Below are 17,476 nucleotides of genomic sequence, written 5' to 3'. Positions count from 1 at the left end.
GTGTTCCACCAGTAACCTTATCTTATGGAAACAGTACATTGAACCTACCGTGACAGACCCTTGTCTGTGAGACTAACAAATGGTGTTAGCCTTACTGACTGAGTGGATTGTTTCATCAGCCTTTCAGCAAAGATATTCTTTCTGTAAAGGTTGCTGATATTTTTGAATCTGCAAAGTTTGTTAAACTAAGCCTGACATTTCAACAAAAAAGTGTTGTTAGATGTACATAAATGTATCGACCCCTCTCAAAACCAGCAAAACAACCAGGTAGTAAGAGTTCAATGCTGTTGTTGTGAGGGACTTCCCTTAGACTTCCTTATAGATGCCAGAGTGCCAATGACTGGAACGAACTGCAAAAAAAAAAAAAAATCACTGAAGCTGGAGACTCACATCTCCCTCACTAACTTTAAGCACCAGCTATCAGAGCAGCTCACAGATCACTGCACATCTGTAAATAGCCCATCCAACTACCTCATCCCCATACTGTATTTATTTATTTTGCTCCTTTGCACCCCAGTATCTCTACTTGAACATTCATCTTCTGCACATCTATCACTCCAGTGTTTAATTGCTATATTGTAATTACTTTGCCACTATGGCCTATTTATTGCCTTACCTCCCTTATTCCTACTGTATGTTTGTTTATTCCATGTGTAACTCTGTGTTGTTGTACGAGTCGAACTGCTTTGCTTTATCTTGGCCAGGTCACAGTTGTAAACGAAAACTTGATCTCAACTAGCCTACCTGGTTAAATAAAGGTGAAATAAAAAAAAAGTTAAAAAAGTTAAGGCAGATAGACCTAACAGTGACAGAAAAGTGACAGCTTTAGTGCTGCTGTAATGTCCATAGCTTGTGTAACCGTATGAAATAACTGCAATTAACCCGCGCGCGCGCACACAACGTCTCTTTGGTGAAGTTAAACGTTGCACAAGCCGCTGTTTATCGCACTCACGTGGAGCCGGCATTCCTGCCTACTGCCGTTGTCTACCATTAAGGCCAGCTAACCAGCATGCATGGCCAAAGGCTTCTTTCCTGTCATTAGATCAAATGCATTTAGGGCTCATCTATTTTAGGTTCCCCATTTCCAATTACAAAAGTAAGTGACTGCCAAAACATTGTAACCTATTTTACGACTGGGCACCACTTTAGCCTATATTTATTGAATTAGAGGACTAGTTTATCGAGTTAGGACATAGAGAGAGGTTATTTGACCGCTGCAAGCAGCTAGTGTAGGACCACACACACAGTCACACACACTAGAGCTGGGATGATAAACCGAAAAGTATCGACAGACCTTTTGCTGATAACTTTCATTGCGATAAGTAGCCTACAGTAGAGAAATGTGAAGTTTGAAATGAAATAAGTTTGCTAATATACACTGCTCAAAAAATAAAGGGAACACTTAAACAACACAATGTAACTCCAAGTCAATCACACTTCTGTGAAATCAAACTGTCCACTTAGGAAGCAACACTGATTGACAATAAATTTCACATGCTGTTGTGCAAATGGAATAGACAAAAGGTGGAAATTATAGGCAATTAGCAAGACACCTCCAAAAATGGAGTGATTCTGCAGGTGGTGACCACAGACCACTTCTCAGTTCCTATGCTTCCTGGCTGATGTTTTGGTCACTTTTGAATGCTGGCGGTGCTCTCACTCTAGTGGTAGCATGAGACGGAGTCTACAACCCACACAAGTGGCTCAGGTAGTGCAGTTCATCCAGGATGGCACATCAATGCGAGCTGTGGCAAAAAGGTTTGCTGTGTCTGTCAGCGTAGTGTCCAGAGCATGGAGGCGCTACCAGGAGACAGGCCAGTACACCAGGAGACGTGGAGGAGGCCGTAGGAGGGCAACAACCCAGCAGCAGGACCTCTACCTCCGCCTTTGTGCAAGGAGGTGCACTGCCAGCGCCCTGCAAAATGACCTCCAGCAGGCCACAAATGTGCATGTGTCTGCTCAAACGGTCAGAAACAGACTCCATGAGGGTGGTATGAGGGCCCGACGTCCACAGGTGGGGGTTGTGCTTACAGCCCAACACCGTGCAGGACGTTTGGAAATTTGCCAGAGAACACCAATATTGGAAAAATCGCCACTGGCGCTCTGTGCTCTTCACAGATGAAAGCAGGTTCACACTGAGCACATGAGCTCATGTGACAGACGTGACAGAGTCTGGAGACGCCGTGGAGAACGTTCTGCTGCCTGCAACATCCTCCAGCATGACCGGTTTGGCGATGGGTCAGTCATGGTGTGGGGTGGCATTTCTTTGTGGGGCCGCACAGCCCTCCATGTGCTTGCCAGAGGTAGCCTGACTGCCAATAGGTACCGAGATGAGATCCTCAGACCCCTTGTGAGACCATATGCTGACACATGCACATTTGTGGCCTGCTGGAGGTCATTTTGCAGGGCTCTGGCAGTGCACCTCCTTGCACAAAGGCGGAGGTAGCGGTCCTGCTGCTGGGTTGTTGCCCTCCTACGGCCTCCTCCACGTCTCCTGATGTACTGGCCTGTCTCCTGGTAGCGCCTCCATGCTCTGGACACTACGCTGACAGACACAGCAAACCTTTTTGCCACAGCTCGCATTGATGTGCCATCCTGGATGAACTGCACTACCTGAGCCACTTGTGTGGGTTGTAGACTCCGTCTCATGCTACCACTAGAGTGAGAGCACCGCCAGCATTCAAAAGTGATCAAAACATCAGCCAGGAAGCATAGGAACTGAGAAGTGGTCTGTGGTCACCACCTGCAGAATCACTCCATTTGTGGAGGTGTCTTGCTAATTGCCTATAATTTCCACCTTTTGTCTATTCCATTTGCACAACAGCATGTGAAATTTATTGTAAATCAGTGTTGCTTCCTAAGTGGACAGTTTGATTTCACAGAAGTGTGATTGACTTGGAGTTACATTGTGTTGTTTAAGTGTTCCCTTTATTTTTTGGAGCAGTGTAATATGGATGTTTGTTAATGGGATAATTGATGGCTACAACCATACAGGTACTGGTAGGTTCAAGGATAATTTTTAAAACCTGTGGTGCACATTCATGTTGTAAACTTATCGTTCTATTTATCGTTATCGCCTAAATTCAGGCAATTTATCGCAACATGGATTTTCCCCCATATCGCCCACCTCTAACACACACACATCACAAACGACATGTCAGTATTGAGAAAATACATGTGTTTCAGTTGAACAGGATGTTGGTATAACGGTCATGAAGTTCTGAGGAAGACGCTTCAGACAGGAAGTGTTCGATTAAATCCACAGAGACTTCAGAACTGAACGGGTGTAAAACAAACTAGTACACACTGACTCTGTAATATACTCTACATTGCTGACAGGTTGTCGCAAGATATTTGACCAAAGAATAACCTAGAACTACACCACATTCAAATCCACAGCAATTTACAAGACATACTGAGTGGTTATGAAGATGTGAACTGAGATTTAGGCTAAGTGGAAAGTTGAAGTTGAAAGACATTTACAAACAGAGGGTTGGGTTTCAACACATTTACAACCAAGTAGTATCATAGCGTCCTGTCATATGTTGCTGCTGTAATTATCTGAAGTAGACTAATGACTAAAGAAAACAGTGACACACAATACACGGCTACAAACAGCACAGTAGCTTAATATAACTGAATCTTATTATACATGCTTTACATGTTAGTCATTTAGCAGACGATCTTATCCAGAGCGACTTACAGGCGCAATTAGGGTTAAGTGCCTTGCTCAAGGGCATATCGACAGATTTTTCACCTAGTCGGCTTGGGGATTCGAACCAACAACCTATCAGTTCCTGGCCAAAAGCTCTTAACCGCTATTCTAGCTTCCCAGTGTCCATCCATCCATCCATACATACAGTACAAGTCAAAAGTTTGGACACACTTACTCATTCCAGGGGTTTTCTTTATGTTTACTATTTTCTACATTGTAGAATAATAGTGAAGACATCAAAACTATGAAACAGCACATGTGGAATCATGTAGTAACCAAAAAAAGTGTTAAACAAATCAAAATATATTTTATATTTGAGAGTCTTCAAAGTAGCCTTGATGACAGCTTTGCACACTCTTGGCATTCTCTCAACCAGTCAGAGGATAAGTTCATTAGAGTTACCAGCCTCAGAAATCAGCAACTAACTGCACCTCAGATTGCACCTCACAGAGTTCAAGTAACAGACATCTCAACATCAACTGTTCAGAGGAGACGTGAATCAGGCCTTCATAGTCAAATTGCTGCAAAGAAACCACTACTAAAGGACACCAATAATAAGAAGAGACTTGCTTGGGCCAAGAAACACGAGCAATGGGACATTAGACTGGTGGAAATCTGTCCTTTGGTCTGATGAGTCCAAATTTGAGATTTTTGCTTCCAACCGCCGTGTCTTTGTGAGATGCAGAGTAAGTGAACGGATGATCTCTGCATGTGTGGTTCCCACCGTGAAGCATGGAGGTGGTGTGATGGTGCTTTTCTGGTGACACGGTCAGTGATTTATTTAGAATTTAAGGCACACTTAACCAGCATGGCTACCACAGTATTCTGCAGCGATACGCCATCCCATCAAATTTGTGCTTAATGGGCCTATCATTTGTTTTTCAACAGGAAAATGACCCAACACACCTCAAGGCTGTGTAAGAGCAATTTGACCAAGAAGGAGAGTGATGGAGTGCTGCATCAGATGACCTGGCCTCCACAATCACCTGACCTCAACAAAATTGAGATGATTTAGGATGAGTTGGACCGCAGAGTGAAGGAAAAGCAGCAAACAAGTGCTCAGCATATGTGGGAACTCCTTCAAGACTGTTGGAAAAGCATTCCAGGTGAAGCTGGTTGAGAGAATGCCAAGAGTGTTTAACACTTTTTTGGTTACTACATGATTCCATGTGTTATTTCATAGTTTTGACTATTATTCTACAATGTCGAAAATAGTCTAAATAAATAAAAACCCTTGAATGAGTATGTGTCAACTTTTGACTTGTACTGTACATACATACATACATGCATACCTATGGGAACATGTCACCCCTGACGGTATCAATAACTGTGGTAACTAATATGTCACTTACAGTGTCCATCCATACATACCTATGGTAAGCCTCTCTGCGGTACTTCTTCATGGCCAGGCCGTCCATGTTGGCTGGAAGGTCTGCATAGTTCTGCAGTCTGTCGCTCCATGATGTGGTCATATTTATATCTTTAAAATCCTCTGAAAGTCAATCTAGACAGGGAGAAAATAAGAGAAATTCACCTTGACATGATTCTGCAGTTTCCTCTTCTTGCGCTTTGAGCATAGGCCTAACTGAACATGATATAGGCTTATCTATTTAGCGTCAAATAACTTTGAAATCTTCAAACTGGAGGAGTATGAACTCTCAAAGAGTTCACTACACTAGCTCTGCGGAACCTGTATGAACGAGCCACAGTTGCAAGCCACTGCCTGCCACCCGGCTGCATTTAGACTAATTATGTAGTTCGAAGGCGGGGAGAGCCGCCGGGCGCAAATACAGAACAAAAGAGCCACAATAATCTTATCAAATCCCTAAAATACACTAGGCCAAGTCTGTGTACCAAATGGCACCCTATTCCATATATAGTGTTCAGGGTGCCGCTTGGGACACATCCCTAGTTTGAGTCACGCTTGACTACTAAAGAAATCGAACAGCGTGTGTTGTCAATGTTCACACGTTGCAGTTTGCAGGCCATTTCTATGCAAGACTCGGTAATGAGTTAGAAGAACAGGGGATGAATGTAAGACTAATTACTGTCCTCATCCTGACTGTGGCTAATGAAAAACGGTCGGCCACCGAGGTGGAAGAAATCAAAGGAGTCACTCACTTCTTCTGGGCTACTCAGTCTGAGGGACAAAGAGCTAGGGTAGGTTAGATTAGATCGAGCACACGTGAGAGGAAATTGAGTTGTACAGTAGGCGTAACACATAATTTTTTTTATGATAAAAACAGAAATGAAAAGAGCCTTTAGTGCCAGCATGCACATCTGTTCAGTGTTTAGCAGCGTAAAAATCTCAGGGGAAAGATTTATGTTTTTAGCTGTCTCTCCAGAGAATGACCAGTTTTTTATTTATTTTTTTACATTAACTGCCTTCTCTATCACCCAGGAGACTAGAGAAGGGGGCAGGAGAAAAAGCTGAGGTCAGCTTTTCTTTGTCACACAACTCGCAAATGACACAATAGACAAACAAGCGAGAAAACCTTGAGGGGTTGAAGGGTGAGGTAACCAGCAGATCTGACCTTGCTTACAGCAGCACTAGGGTTGGACAGAATTCCTGTATATTAACACACTGTGTGCCGGCGTGAGATAAGGCTCGGGAAATGTACCTCAATCCAGGGATGAGAAATGTGTTGTGCTTCGAATTGTCCCGTTATCCCAACCGTTACACCGAGAAGATTAAACCAGTGCTCGTTTTTAGCTGTCGTTCAATCTTCTCATGGTGTAACAGTTGGGATATTGGGACCATTCGGAGTACAACACATTTCTCATCCTTGGATTAAGGTACGTTTTCTGAGCAATACCTCACGTCGGCTCCACGGCGTCTTAATATACACAGGAATGCTGTCCAACCCTAGTGCAGCTGTAAGCAAGCGGGTCAGATCTGCTGGCTAAGGGTGAGGGGAAGACTTATCCCCAGCAACCACGAGTTTCCTCACTCTCAGCTGTGCTATAAGGAAAAGTGACATTTGATGAGATGCTCTGAAACTGGGTTCAGGCAAAGTGACATCACAGTGTGAACTACACAACTGAGCAAATTTTCTAAGGAGGCCAAGGACAGCCCTTGGCATTTTTGGCATAGATAAAAGTTTGCCTATTCCAGCCTTATGCTCCTTGACAAACCAGAGAATAAATGCAGAGTATAGCTTTATTTAAGATTCTGTAATGGGCTTTACAATCAAAGACCAAGTTAATATTTTTATCCTCAATAGAAAATGATACAGTGTTCAGACTTGGTCCAAGGTCCTACAGGGAAGACTGGACCTGCCTTGTCAGCCCAATCAATGCCGGATTGGCTGATAATGCACCATGCCAGATATGTTCTTGATGAAACAAATAGATAGCTAACGTTATGTAGCAGCTAACTACTTTTTACGTTTGCTAAAAGAATGGGCAAATCAACACAAGGTAAAATAATGTCAAGTAAACTAGCAGTAACTACTCCATTTGAGTAGCAAGCAATAATCAGCTGAGCTACGCTAGCTAGCATGGTAGCTAACAGCAATTTTGTGGCCAACAAAAAGTGATAAGTTAGTTAGCTAGGTCACATTTTAAATTCAGTAGCTAGGTATGTGCTTTAAAAGGTGCAATATGCATAAATCACTTGCTAATATTTCACCTCAGTTCAGTTTGGGACAAAACAACCAGTCATTGTATAGAGAATCATTGTACCATGTAATATATTTTCCATAAACAAAAATATTGTATTTTCAGCTGTTTGAAGCTGGTATACAAAACTGAAACTTAAGAACGGGAAGCATAGAAAACGCGCACATAGAACAGATCTGCCGCTTATTAGACTTGCTTTCAATAATAATGAAAGATCTATAACTGGTATTTCTATGTGAATTTGGTTGGGTCGCCCAAAAAAAGTTGCATATTTAATAACTAGGTTTAGCTCATTGTTAGCCTGAATATATACTGTAGCTACCTTTTAATTATAGGCTCAGTTCGCGCAAGGCTTGTCATTATGCGCTTATCTTGCCTGCACAAACAATGGTCTCTGTCAAATCACATTTTCTTTGCTTGCAGGTCGCTAAGGGGTTAGCTAGTTATAGCTACCTTGTCAGCTAACAGCTGATTATGGAGTTTAGCATTAAATTCTAACATTAAGCAATTTACAAAATGGACGTTAGCTATGCCACAATTTAACTATTTTGTCGCATTTATTAGCATTACGCTAAGCTAGCTATCAGGCTACAAAACAACCATTCACATCTGCTCCCCCTTCACGGAAAAGCCAAAGTGGCAGACTGTCTATAGTAGAATAGAACAAAAACGGGTGTTCTGTGACCGATTTTACATACACTCACCTCTGTATTCCTCGATAAAACAAAAACTGCACCGTTTGATAATCTGATTATGCGCTTCATACACGATCAACGTGAAACAAAATCGAAAAAAGTATCTGAAATGCACTCGCAGAAGAACAAGTAAATACGTTATGCATACACAGTCCGTGGAGATATGATTCTTTCGCAATTTCTTGGAAAATCTCTCTGCTGACAGTGGATTGTTACCGAGGCAGTGGGCGGTGTTTTTCTGCTGTAAGGGGGAGGGACATACGTTGTATTATTGAAATGTGATGATTTTAGGCTGAATACAATTCTGATATCATCAATGGGCCATCAATGAGACTACTGTTGCAATTCCTTTCATTCACAAAATGTATTTAGAATAAAAATACAATTGTGATTTCGTAATTTCACAAGTTAAACTGCAAACACTACTGCAAACTTTGATTTGTTTTTCCAAATCAATCTATTGACAATTTATAATTTTTTTATTAGGCAAATAATTTCTCTATTCTCTATTATTTTGCTGAATAGCCTCCAGTAAGTAGGCCTAGGCCTACAATAAAATGGCCTGCAATGCAGACTTGGACAATAGAGACTGCTGCTGCCTCCACATAAATGCATAGAATAAATTGACACAACATACATAGAATAACACCCCATCATACACCCCCCTCCCCACCCACACAAAACGTTAATAAGTGCATGGCAGGCAAGGATGTGACTAGGTGGCAGTTCCACATGATGAAGGCCAGGGCCAGGCTCGAGTCTGTTATTGCTGTCTCCCTAATCTACCTCTGTGTCTCCTCTGCTGTTTAGCAGTTTTAATGACAGGGAGACAAAATAATGTTTATATCTGTTCAGCCTGCACCCTATAACACCTCCCTGGTGGCATCAGCTGGAGCTCTGTGTTCAGTGCACGTGTGATCTCCCCTGCTGTCTTAGTCAGTCTCAAGATTTGGGCTTTGAGCTGCACTGTCAGGTTACCAAACCATGTAAAAGTGAGATGCACCGTCAGGTTACCAAACCATGTAAAAGTGAGATGCACCGTCAGGTTACCAAACCATGTAAAAGTGAGATGCACCGTCAGGTTACCAAACCATCCATGTACAGTAACAATGCCATAGCGTTTGATTGACCCAATAGTAGATCGGTGAATAATCTGCCCAACGGGCATTAGAATCTATCTGTCTATCATCCATCTCATGTCATATTTTAAAGATATAAATGTCTGCTAAAGTAATTTAGAATTCCAGGCTATATAAACCCAGGACTGTCTACATCCATCCATCTAACCACATGCACCTAGCCTTGTATTTAGCTGCATCTGTCCCATCCCAAACTCTGGTGCCGTGCAGTATGAGTTGCGTCAACAGAGGGCAGCATCACACAACCATTTCCATGGGAGGTGTGGAGAGAGGTCTGATTCTGGAAAGCTGCATGATGACTAAGGATGATACAGGGATATTTACAAACTAAATCTAGCCATATGTCAGAAATGTGCTGGATCCTCTGCAGGACAATATTTGATGTAGGCCTATTAATGTAGAGACAAGACGCTGCATAGTTCATGGTTCATAATTGTAGTGTCAAATCATGTAGAATGACCTTTATTACTTTCAGTAATGGGAGGAGTAGCTCACAAATGGCAGTAACACTTCAGGTTCACCTTCTAAAATAATATACATTTCAGCATTACTACCGGTTTTAGGCTACATAATAAATGTGTTAGGTAGCCTAAAAACGCATCCTAAGTCCAATAGTATTGAGAATGAAAATTGCACAGGTTTAGAACAACATTAAATATAGTTTAGTGCAATGTGTCCAGTCTCCTCAGAGGTGAGTGGCTAAAACGAGATACAATATTTCTTGCTGAAATCAGCACTGCGACAAAACGGACAGTTCCATCTACCGGCTCTAGCGTCCAAAATAGGTACCGCTCCTTAGATGTGATTTTAATCACAAATATAAATGTGGTTATTAACCATTTAAAAGTGCTTATAATCAATGACTCAGTATATTTAAGGTATTTGATGAGAGGTTGTTTTACCTGGGAAATCTGCAGTGGCCAGTTGGGCAGGCTAGAGGTTGCCATCAGCCGGCATTAATTATAGATCGTTGTGAGGTCCCCCTATAAAAAGGAGACGCGCCCCCTGCTCTGCTCCCTTTCATCACTCGCCAAGATGAGCTACGGATCTGACTTCAATTCCGCCTCTTCCTACCGAAAGATTTTCGGGGAGTCTCCCCGTTACTCCAGCTCTCCATCCCGGATGAGCAATGCCTCTTTACGCAGCGGCGGTTACCGGTCCCACTCTCAGTCCCGGAGCATGGGCTCTAACCTGGGCTCCTCTTTCCACCAGAAGAGGTCCTCTGGCCGGTCCTACTCGCAGATGCCCATGCCGATGGAGAACTTGGATTTCGCCCAGAGCACAGTGCTCAACAATGAATTCAAAATCATCCGCACGAACGAGAAGGAGCAGATGATGGGGCTCAATGACCGCTTTGCCATGTTCATCGACAAGGTTCGCAACTTGGAACAGCAGAACAAGGTGCTCGAGACCGAGCTGGTGACCCTGCGTCAGAGGCAGACGGAGCCCTCGCGCCTGGCGGACCTGTACCAGCAGGAGATCCGCGAGCTTCGCTCCCAGCTCGATGAGGTGAACGGCGAGAAGTCCCAGATCCTCATCGAGCGTGACAACATCGAGGAGGACCTGCAGAAGCTCCGCGGCAAATACGATGACGAGTACCGCCTGCGGGAGGAGGCCGAGCAGACCCTCAAGGCGTTCAAGAAGGACGTGGACGACGCCACCATGGTGCGTTTAGACCTGGAGAAGAAGGTAGAATCCCTCCTCGACGAGATCAACTTCATGAGGAAGGTGCACGAGGAGGAGGTGGCCGAGCTCATGAACATGATCCAAGCCGCCCAGGTATCCGTGGAGATGGAGGTCTCCAAACCTGACCTCACCTCTGCCCTGAAGGAGATCCGAGGCCAGTACGAGTCCATGGCCTCCAAGAACCTCCAGTCCGCCGAGGAGTGGTACAAGTCGAAGTTCGTTGACCTCAATGAGCAGGCCACCCGTAGCCAGGAGACGATGCGCGCCAGCCGGGAGGAACTCAATGAGTTCAGGAGGCAGCTCCAGTCCAAGACCATCGAGATCGAGAGCCAGAGGGGAACCAACGAGTCCCTGGAAAGGCAGCTCAACGAGATGGAGGAGAGGCACAACCAGGAGATTGGCCAGTACCAGGTAAGAAATTATTTGTTTCTTTAAATACACTTAAAAGCTCAAATGTGAGTTTATCTTTCTTGCAGTTTGTTTACAAACATGTCCAGGATAAAGCAAGAGATAAAGAACTGTTTAGTTTGGAAAGATGTTGCATTTAACCATGTGCAAAAAAATAATAATTCTGATGAAAAGAAGATCACAATTTCTGTTCTAATAAAAGTGGAGAATTTAGCTTTATAGCATTATTTTAGAGCTATTCAATTGTTTTACTAAAATGCACAACACGAGAGCTGTAAAATAGGAGCTGTTCACTCTCCATGGTACTGAAACTATGCTGGTGGCGTGATAAGACGCTCTGTCACCGGTTGTAGGGCTGCGTTTGAAAGCGTCTTTTAGCTTTTTTTGAGTTTGGAAGTTGAAAACCACTGTTCTAATTTTAAAATACGCACGCGCCTCTCATTGTAACTGCTTTGTGTTGTACTTAGTAACTGAGAAACCCATTGACTGCTCTCTTATAACCGTATTTTATTTGGCGTTAGTGTGTCTCTGTACATAGTGATGAAATATTCTTTGGAGAGCGGCCTGTTCTTGGTTATTTAAAATCGAATTTATAATCTTATTGTTATCGTTATTTTCTTGAGTCAGACATCACCAACTCTCAGAAAAAAGGTAGGCTATATTAAAACATAGCCTATATCAACACAATTCACTTTTAGGGTTGCCACTGTTTCACAATTTGTTTTCTACTTCAATATGTTACCAGGACAACATGGCCGAGCTGGACAATGACCTGAGGACCACTAAGAGCGAGATGGCTCGTCACCTGCGGGAGTACCAGGACCTGCTGAATGTCAAGATGGCGCTGGATATTGAAATTGCTGCATACAGGTACTTAATATTATCATATATAATAATATAATATATGCAATTTAGCAGACGCTTTTACCCAAAGCCACTTACAATCATGCATACATTTTACATAGCTTGTATTCATCAATGTAATCATAACATTCATCATTGTAATCATAACATCACAATGATGTATTACTGTAACATACACATTGACATCCTAGCTTTCATATAGTTACAGTAGATTTATTACGCTTGAAAATGTCATGCCTAAATACCCGCTTGACCAACACTTGATCAGCATCACTTTAAAGATCCTGATCAATCAATGACATAGATTTAGAAGCCATTAGCCACACGCCCTGAGGTGACTTAGCATTACTCTCCTGGGGTAGCATGGGCTGGTCACGTGACTCGTTTATATTTTAACCTGTATTTAACCAACCCTATCTCTCTCCCTTCCTCCCCTCCCGCTATCTCTTTTTCTACATCTCTCCTTCCTCTCCCTCTCCCCTCTGCCCCTGCTTTCTTCTCCCCCCATCCCTCTCTCCCTCCGTCACACTCCCTCCCTAACACTCCCCCCCTCTCCTCAGGAAACTCCTGGAAGGGGAAGAGACCCGCATCAGCACAGGCATCACCTACTCCAGCCCCGGCATGAACATGAGGTCCTCCGAGATGAGGTCCTTCGGCATGAGGTCCTCCGACATGAGGTCCTCCAACATGAGGTCCTCCGACATGACCTCCTCCGGCGACGTGGACTTGCCCAGCATGGGCAGCTACAACCAGACCACCAGGTACACCACCATCTCTGGAGGCTCCAAGAAGGACGAGGGAAAGGACCAGGAGGATGGGCAGAGCAAGTCTGGCAAGGGGTCCAACGACGGAGACCAGAAGGAGTCCAGCAACGCCAACCCTACCAACCAGAAAAACTAGACTCTCCCCTTCCCTTAGGTTTAACCTTACACCTTCCATCTCCTCCCTCATACTCCCCATCCCCCTCCCCCCCTTCACAGGGGTATTCTCAGAGAGGAATCCGTTATAGTTTAGACTCTACTACTACTACTGTGTAACCTACCACTATCCAACAACCAATCACCAATTCTCTCCACTCTACTCTCTTACTATGACAATAGCAAAGTAGTTACAGGCACACTTCTGGCCCTATCAGGAGACACGTATGTTATTGTGGTGATAGGAACATACAGTTCAGTACAATACTCCAAACAGTTTACTCTCACTTTGGGCTCGCGCTATTGTATGGCACTAGCCTGGTTTAACCAGACTGAACGCTGCGCTCACTAGAAACAACAGTGAAACACAGCTAAATCAGTTTGGGACGCCAGGCTAGTTTGGCACCGAGCTGTGATAGATGTCATTCAGTTCAAGAAATAATCATGCACTACTGCCACCGCCTATGATAATATTCTCTATACACATTCCATGGGGGGAGGGTGTGTGAGAGTGTGAATTTGTGCACGGAAAACAAAAATCCAAAACATATCAGCTTGTTAACTGTTGTTAATACGTCTACTACATCCACATACTACAATATGAATGAAAGCACTTGTATGATACGGAGGTGAGAGCTAGAGATCAATCACGTTGTTAAAGGAGCACACAGTTATTCAAACTCAGCAGAAAACCAAAAAGGATCTGTGATCTTGCTGAGCCATTTTTGCCTTATCTACAACGCAGATAATATTGCGAACTCTGAGTTTCAATGCAATGCAGATAAAGTTCTTCTTCTTTTTTCAGACAAAACATCACGAGTAACAAGATCAGAGTATATCTTAAAGGCTTGTTCGTACCCTGGCCTCGTCACTGTCAATAGCATCTGCCTTATGATCCTGGTCCACTCAAATCTGCATGACAACAGCGCGTAGCTGTTTAAACCGCCACCCCTTCTACACCAGAACCAGAGCTCAACCAACAATGGTTCCATCAAAAGCATAATTACTCTCCAAGATTGCTCCTCATGTCAATTAAGCAAACTTCTATAAAGGCCCAGTCCAGTCAGAGATGTGATTATCCGGTGTTTTATAAATGTTTACACACTATGAGGTTGGAATAATTCAGTGAAATTGTGAAAATGATGATAATGCCCTTTTAGTTTAAGAGCTGATTGCTGTTTGAATAGACTGCCTGACATTTCAGCCTGAACGTGAAACTAGCTACTAATCAAACTGTTATTTGCATGATGTATGTAGCATATCTCAAGCTTGCATGGTGACAGATTGTTAGAGGGCCATACTTCATTTTCACATACTCATAACGTATAGTAGGAAAACAATGGGATGCTAGGTTCCACGCTTCATTGCCAATGCTTTACATCGCCATGTACACAACACTGGTTTTAGAACATGAGGTTGTATGTGCTTAGTTGGCCAGTAAGCTAGACTTGAGCTGAATGCCATTATTTAGACAGGATGTGACTTCGGCACACGCTGCTGACATTGTCCTCAGCCACACTGCTTGGTTCTTGTGTGATGATTCTGCGAATGATGAGGATGTTCGTCATGACGAGGGTCATATTCAGGGCACTTATATATCGATCTAGATGGGATTTAATTTGAACTGACGATCAGTTTGTGCAGGCCATGACTGGTTACAAGAAAAGGGGCAATGGGAGAAGTAGAAAGAAAAGTAGGAGGTGTGGGACTCTGAGAAACAGGGAGAAAGGAAATTAAACAGAGAGAGGGAGAGAGAGAAGATGAGCTACCTTTAAATTCTCTTTCTCACGACAGGCTCAATCAATCAAATAGAGAATGCGTAGATGGCGAATGACGTTTTAGCACGAGTGCATGGGCTTCTACATGGTCCAATAGGGTGTGACGGACAGAGTGGTATGCATAAACTCCATTTCCCACGTTCCATTGTGGACTCCTGAAGCCCGTTTGAATTAACAGCGAAGTCCAGCCTCCGAACAGTACCACATCACGACACTACGCCTTCGGAACACAACAACTAACAAGCCAATAGTAAACAAAAACAAGCCAATAGTCCAGAAAAATGGACGGGACCATGATGCTTTTAAAGCACCATGACCTCTGAAAAATACGGCCAAGACGGAATTATTATGTCTGTTGTGAATGATTATGAATGATCTCACCAATAGAAATCTGTATGTAAAGAAACTAGGCAGCCCTTTTGTTTCCTTCTTGTGCACTGGCAGGTTTCAACACAACTACTTCTGTCTTCTTACCTCTGTATCTTAGCTTGAGTGCCAGTCTATTTCTGCTATGTTGCCAACTCATTGTCTCTCATTGACACAGAGTTGGCAAGAAAGCACAAACAAATCTGGACCTAGGCTACCTCTGTATCTATGTCTGTCTGACTGTCTGTCACGGCCCTCTAAGCCCTGACCGGCTGCACTCACTCACCCTGCGAATGGTAACCACTGCTTGTTCAACAAACTACAGAAAGCTGTTGATTGGTGGAGATGTGGTTGCCGTTGTTTTACACGAGGCTTGCGTTACTAAGTGTCTGAGTGTCTGGAGCTGTATGTGTTTGTATATGTGGACAGTTTCCTAGGGGAACTCATAGTGGGGAATCAGGTTGGGAAAATCAGAAAGTTTGGCCTACCGTTTCCTTAATTCTCGAGCTCCAATGTAAAGGAAATTTACAAAGGGAAACTGGTTGCAAGTACAAGCACAGCTACAGCTACATCGACAAGTACAAATATGAGTGCAAGTACAAGTACAGATACAAGTAGCCTTGTACACAACCACAGGTATAAGTTTAGAATAGCTATGACTTCAACGCAATCAAGAGGGTCACAGGTGTCTAAATACCATTGCAACAAGCCTCTACAACAAACCTCACTACTACTACTGCAGCACTGCCAAACTTTTCTCAAATGCATGTGTGACAAAAACAACTGTTCGTGTACAAAATAGAGCTGTTCTTGAATACCCGTTGCCACGCGAAACCAAAACCGACGAATAATACAAAACAAAACATGGAATGAATGCTATAGTGTCAAAATGCCTTAAAACACCAGCCGCTTTCTAGCTGAATGAATCCCGACTTGCCTTTCAAGTTAAACTTCCACTTAGCCTCCCATAGATAGCGACGCAAGTGAAAATATGACTTAAGTGGAAGTTGGGATTCATGTGCGTCCACGTGTGGTTATGTTTAGGATGTTTTATTCTCAACTATCTTTCTCTCTCGAGCGTTAAGAGCAACAGCTACCATGCTAAACTGAATAACTGAAAACGTGTAAACGCTTAGTATCTGAATGTAATTGATCGACTATGCTCTGACTCTGTATCTTACTGCTGATGTATGGCACACACCAATAAAGACTTAAGATATTAAGACCGTATCTCTGGACTTGTTGTGTCTTTCTGATGGGTTTTTAAAGGACTTGCCTGGTGGAGTAAGCGAGCATACCAAACTTCGACGTCTATTCCACGTTGGTTCAATGTGATTGCATTGAAATGACGTGGAAGCAACGTTGATTCAGCCAGTGTGTGCCCGGCGGAGTGCACTAACTATTTGACTTCCGATGCGCTGTAACACATTAGACCCAACCTCAACCTTTTACAGTAATGTCTCCTTTGTGCACTCAGTCACGGGACATCTCAACCAAGCCAAATGACATCGTACATCGACAAACGGGTGGATCCTACGATAAAGTAAAAGTAAAGTAATTTTTAAGAGGTAATGCAGTTATTATGGTGGTAATGGACCAATCAAGCGAGGTTTAATACATCTATGAAGAAAACATGTAATCCCATTTACTAATGAGATTCTAATCTTATTCCGACACAAGATTAACAGTGGTATGATGGAAAGTGGTTTTCCACTCTTGGTCACGCTAGGTAAATGAATCTAAGAAATATGCAGGATCTCAGTTTTGATGAATCAATTATTCTCAGCTTTAAGTGAGCATCTTTTGTGACTCATCTAGCGTTACATGTGTTAATGATTCTATCAAAGCCTAGGTTGTTCATTAGAAGTTGAATGTGCAATAGATAACTACATTAGTAGACCCATTCACTCTCGCAGTTCACTTTCCAGTTAGAGCGCTTTTGTTCATTTTGTTAATGATGAAAGAAGTAGGTAGGAATGTAGGGATGTAAGAATAATCATTGAACAATTCACAAATTAATTCATGAATAAAGAACAAAAGACGTTCATTTCATTTGAATATCCCGCACCTCCATCTGTCAGGTGGGAAATGAATGACAGTTGTTGTAATTGTTTGAACATCTCTGTGTAAAGAAGTGATGCTGAGACAATAAGGACACAACCACCTTGACCGTTTGGTTATGGCTGCAGTCTGCTCTCCAGGGTCATGGTAGAGAGACACCTTTATAGATTGTCTGCTGTGTTGACATTTGTATCTCTTCCTCTACCTACCTCACACACACACACGC

At 43.1% G+C, this 17,476-nt stretch overlaps 2 protein-coding genes across 4 annotated transcripts in view; one reads left to right on the top strand and one right to left on the bottom strand.

Annotated features, from left to right (window-relative positions):
• Nucleotides 1-10,162, bottom strand: part of LOC129835794 (cytosolic purine 5'-nucleotidase-like) — a 32,614-nt gene extending 22,452 nt beyond the window's left edge. The window contains exons 1-2 of one of the 3 annotated variants that reach the window (XM_055901584.1): nucleotides 10,073-10,162; nucleotides 5,087-5,219 (exon numbers count right to left, since the gene is read on the bottom strand). In XM_055901584.1, the coding sequence (XP_055757559.1) occupies nucleotides 5,087-5,187 (101 nt within the window). In that variant the 5' untranslated portion in view covers nucleotides 5,188-5,219; nucleotides 10,073-10,162. Of the gene's footprint in view, nucleotides 1-5,086; nucleotides 5,220-8,040; nucleotides 8,276-10,072 lie in introns of those variants that run through there. The other 2 variants (XM_055901590.1, XM_055901576.1) reach the window with 2 other exon arrangements.
• A 43-nt stretch (nucleotides 10,163-10,205) lies between these two features.
• On the top strand, nucleotides 10,206-16,419 carry LOC129835830 (alpha-internexin-like). The gene is made up of 3 exons (XM_055901593.1): nucleotides 10,206-11,267; nucleotides 12,010-12,134; nucleotides 12,689-16,419. Exons 1-3 carry the CDS (start codon nucleotides 10,206-10,208, stop codon nucleotides 13,026-13,028), a joined length of 1,527 nt encoding a protein of 508 aa, XP_055757568.1. The 3' UTR covers nucleotides 13,029-16,419.
• Nucleotides 16,420-17,476: the final 1,057 nt, after the last annotated feature.

The sequence above is a fragment of the Salvelinus fontinalis genome, chromosome 3, assembly GCF_029448725.1.
Source record: "Salvelinus fontinalis isolate EN_2023a chromosome 3, ASM2944872v1, whole genome shotgun sequence".
In the NCBI taxonomy this organism is placed as follows: domain Eukaryota; kingdom Metazoa; phylum Chordata; class Actinopteri; order Salmoniformes; family Salmonidae; genus Salvelinus; species Salvelinus fontinalis.
The sequence above is the reverse complement of the archived record's forward strand: the minus strand, read 5'-3'. Positions and strand labels throughout refer to the sequence as shown.

Excerpts from the sequence above, each read along its gene's own strand:
- LOC129835830 (XM_055901593.1), top strand. The coding sequence starts at position 10,206 with ATGAGCTACGGATCTGACTTCAATTCCGCCTCTTCCTACCGAAAGATT. Across the intron at positions 11,268-12,009 it reads AGGAGATTGGCCAGTACCAG|GACAACATGGCCGAGCTGGA; the intron begins GTAAGAAATTAT and ends ATATGTTACCAG. Across the intron at positions 12,135-12,688 it reads ATTGAAATTGCTGCATACAG|GAAACTCCTGGAAGGGGAAG; the intron begins GTACTTAATATT and ends CCCTCTCCTCAG.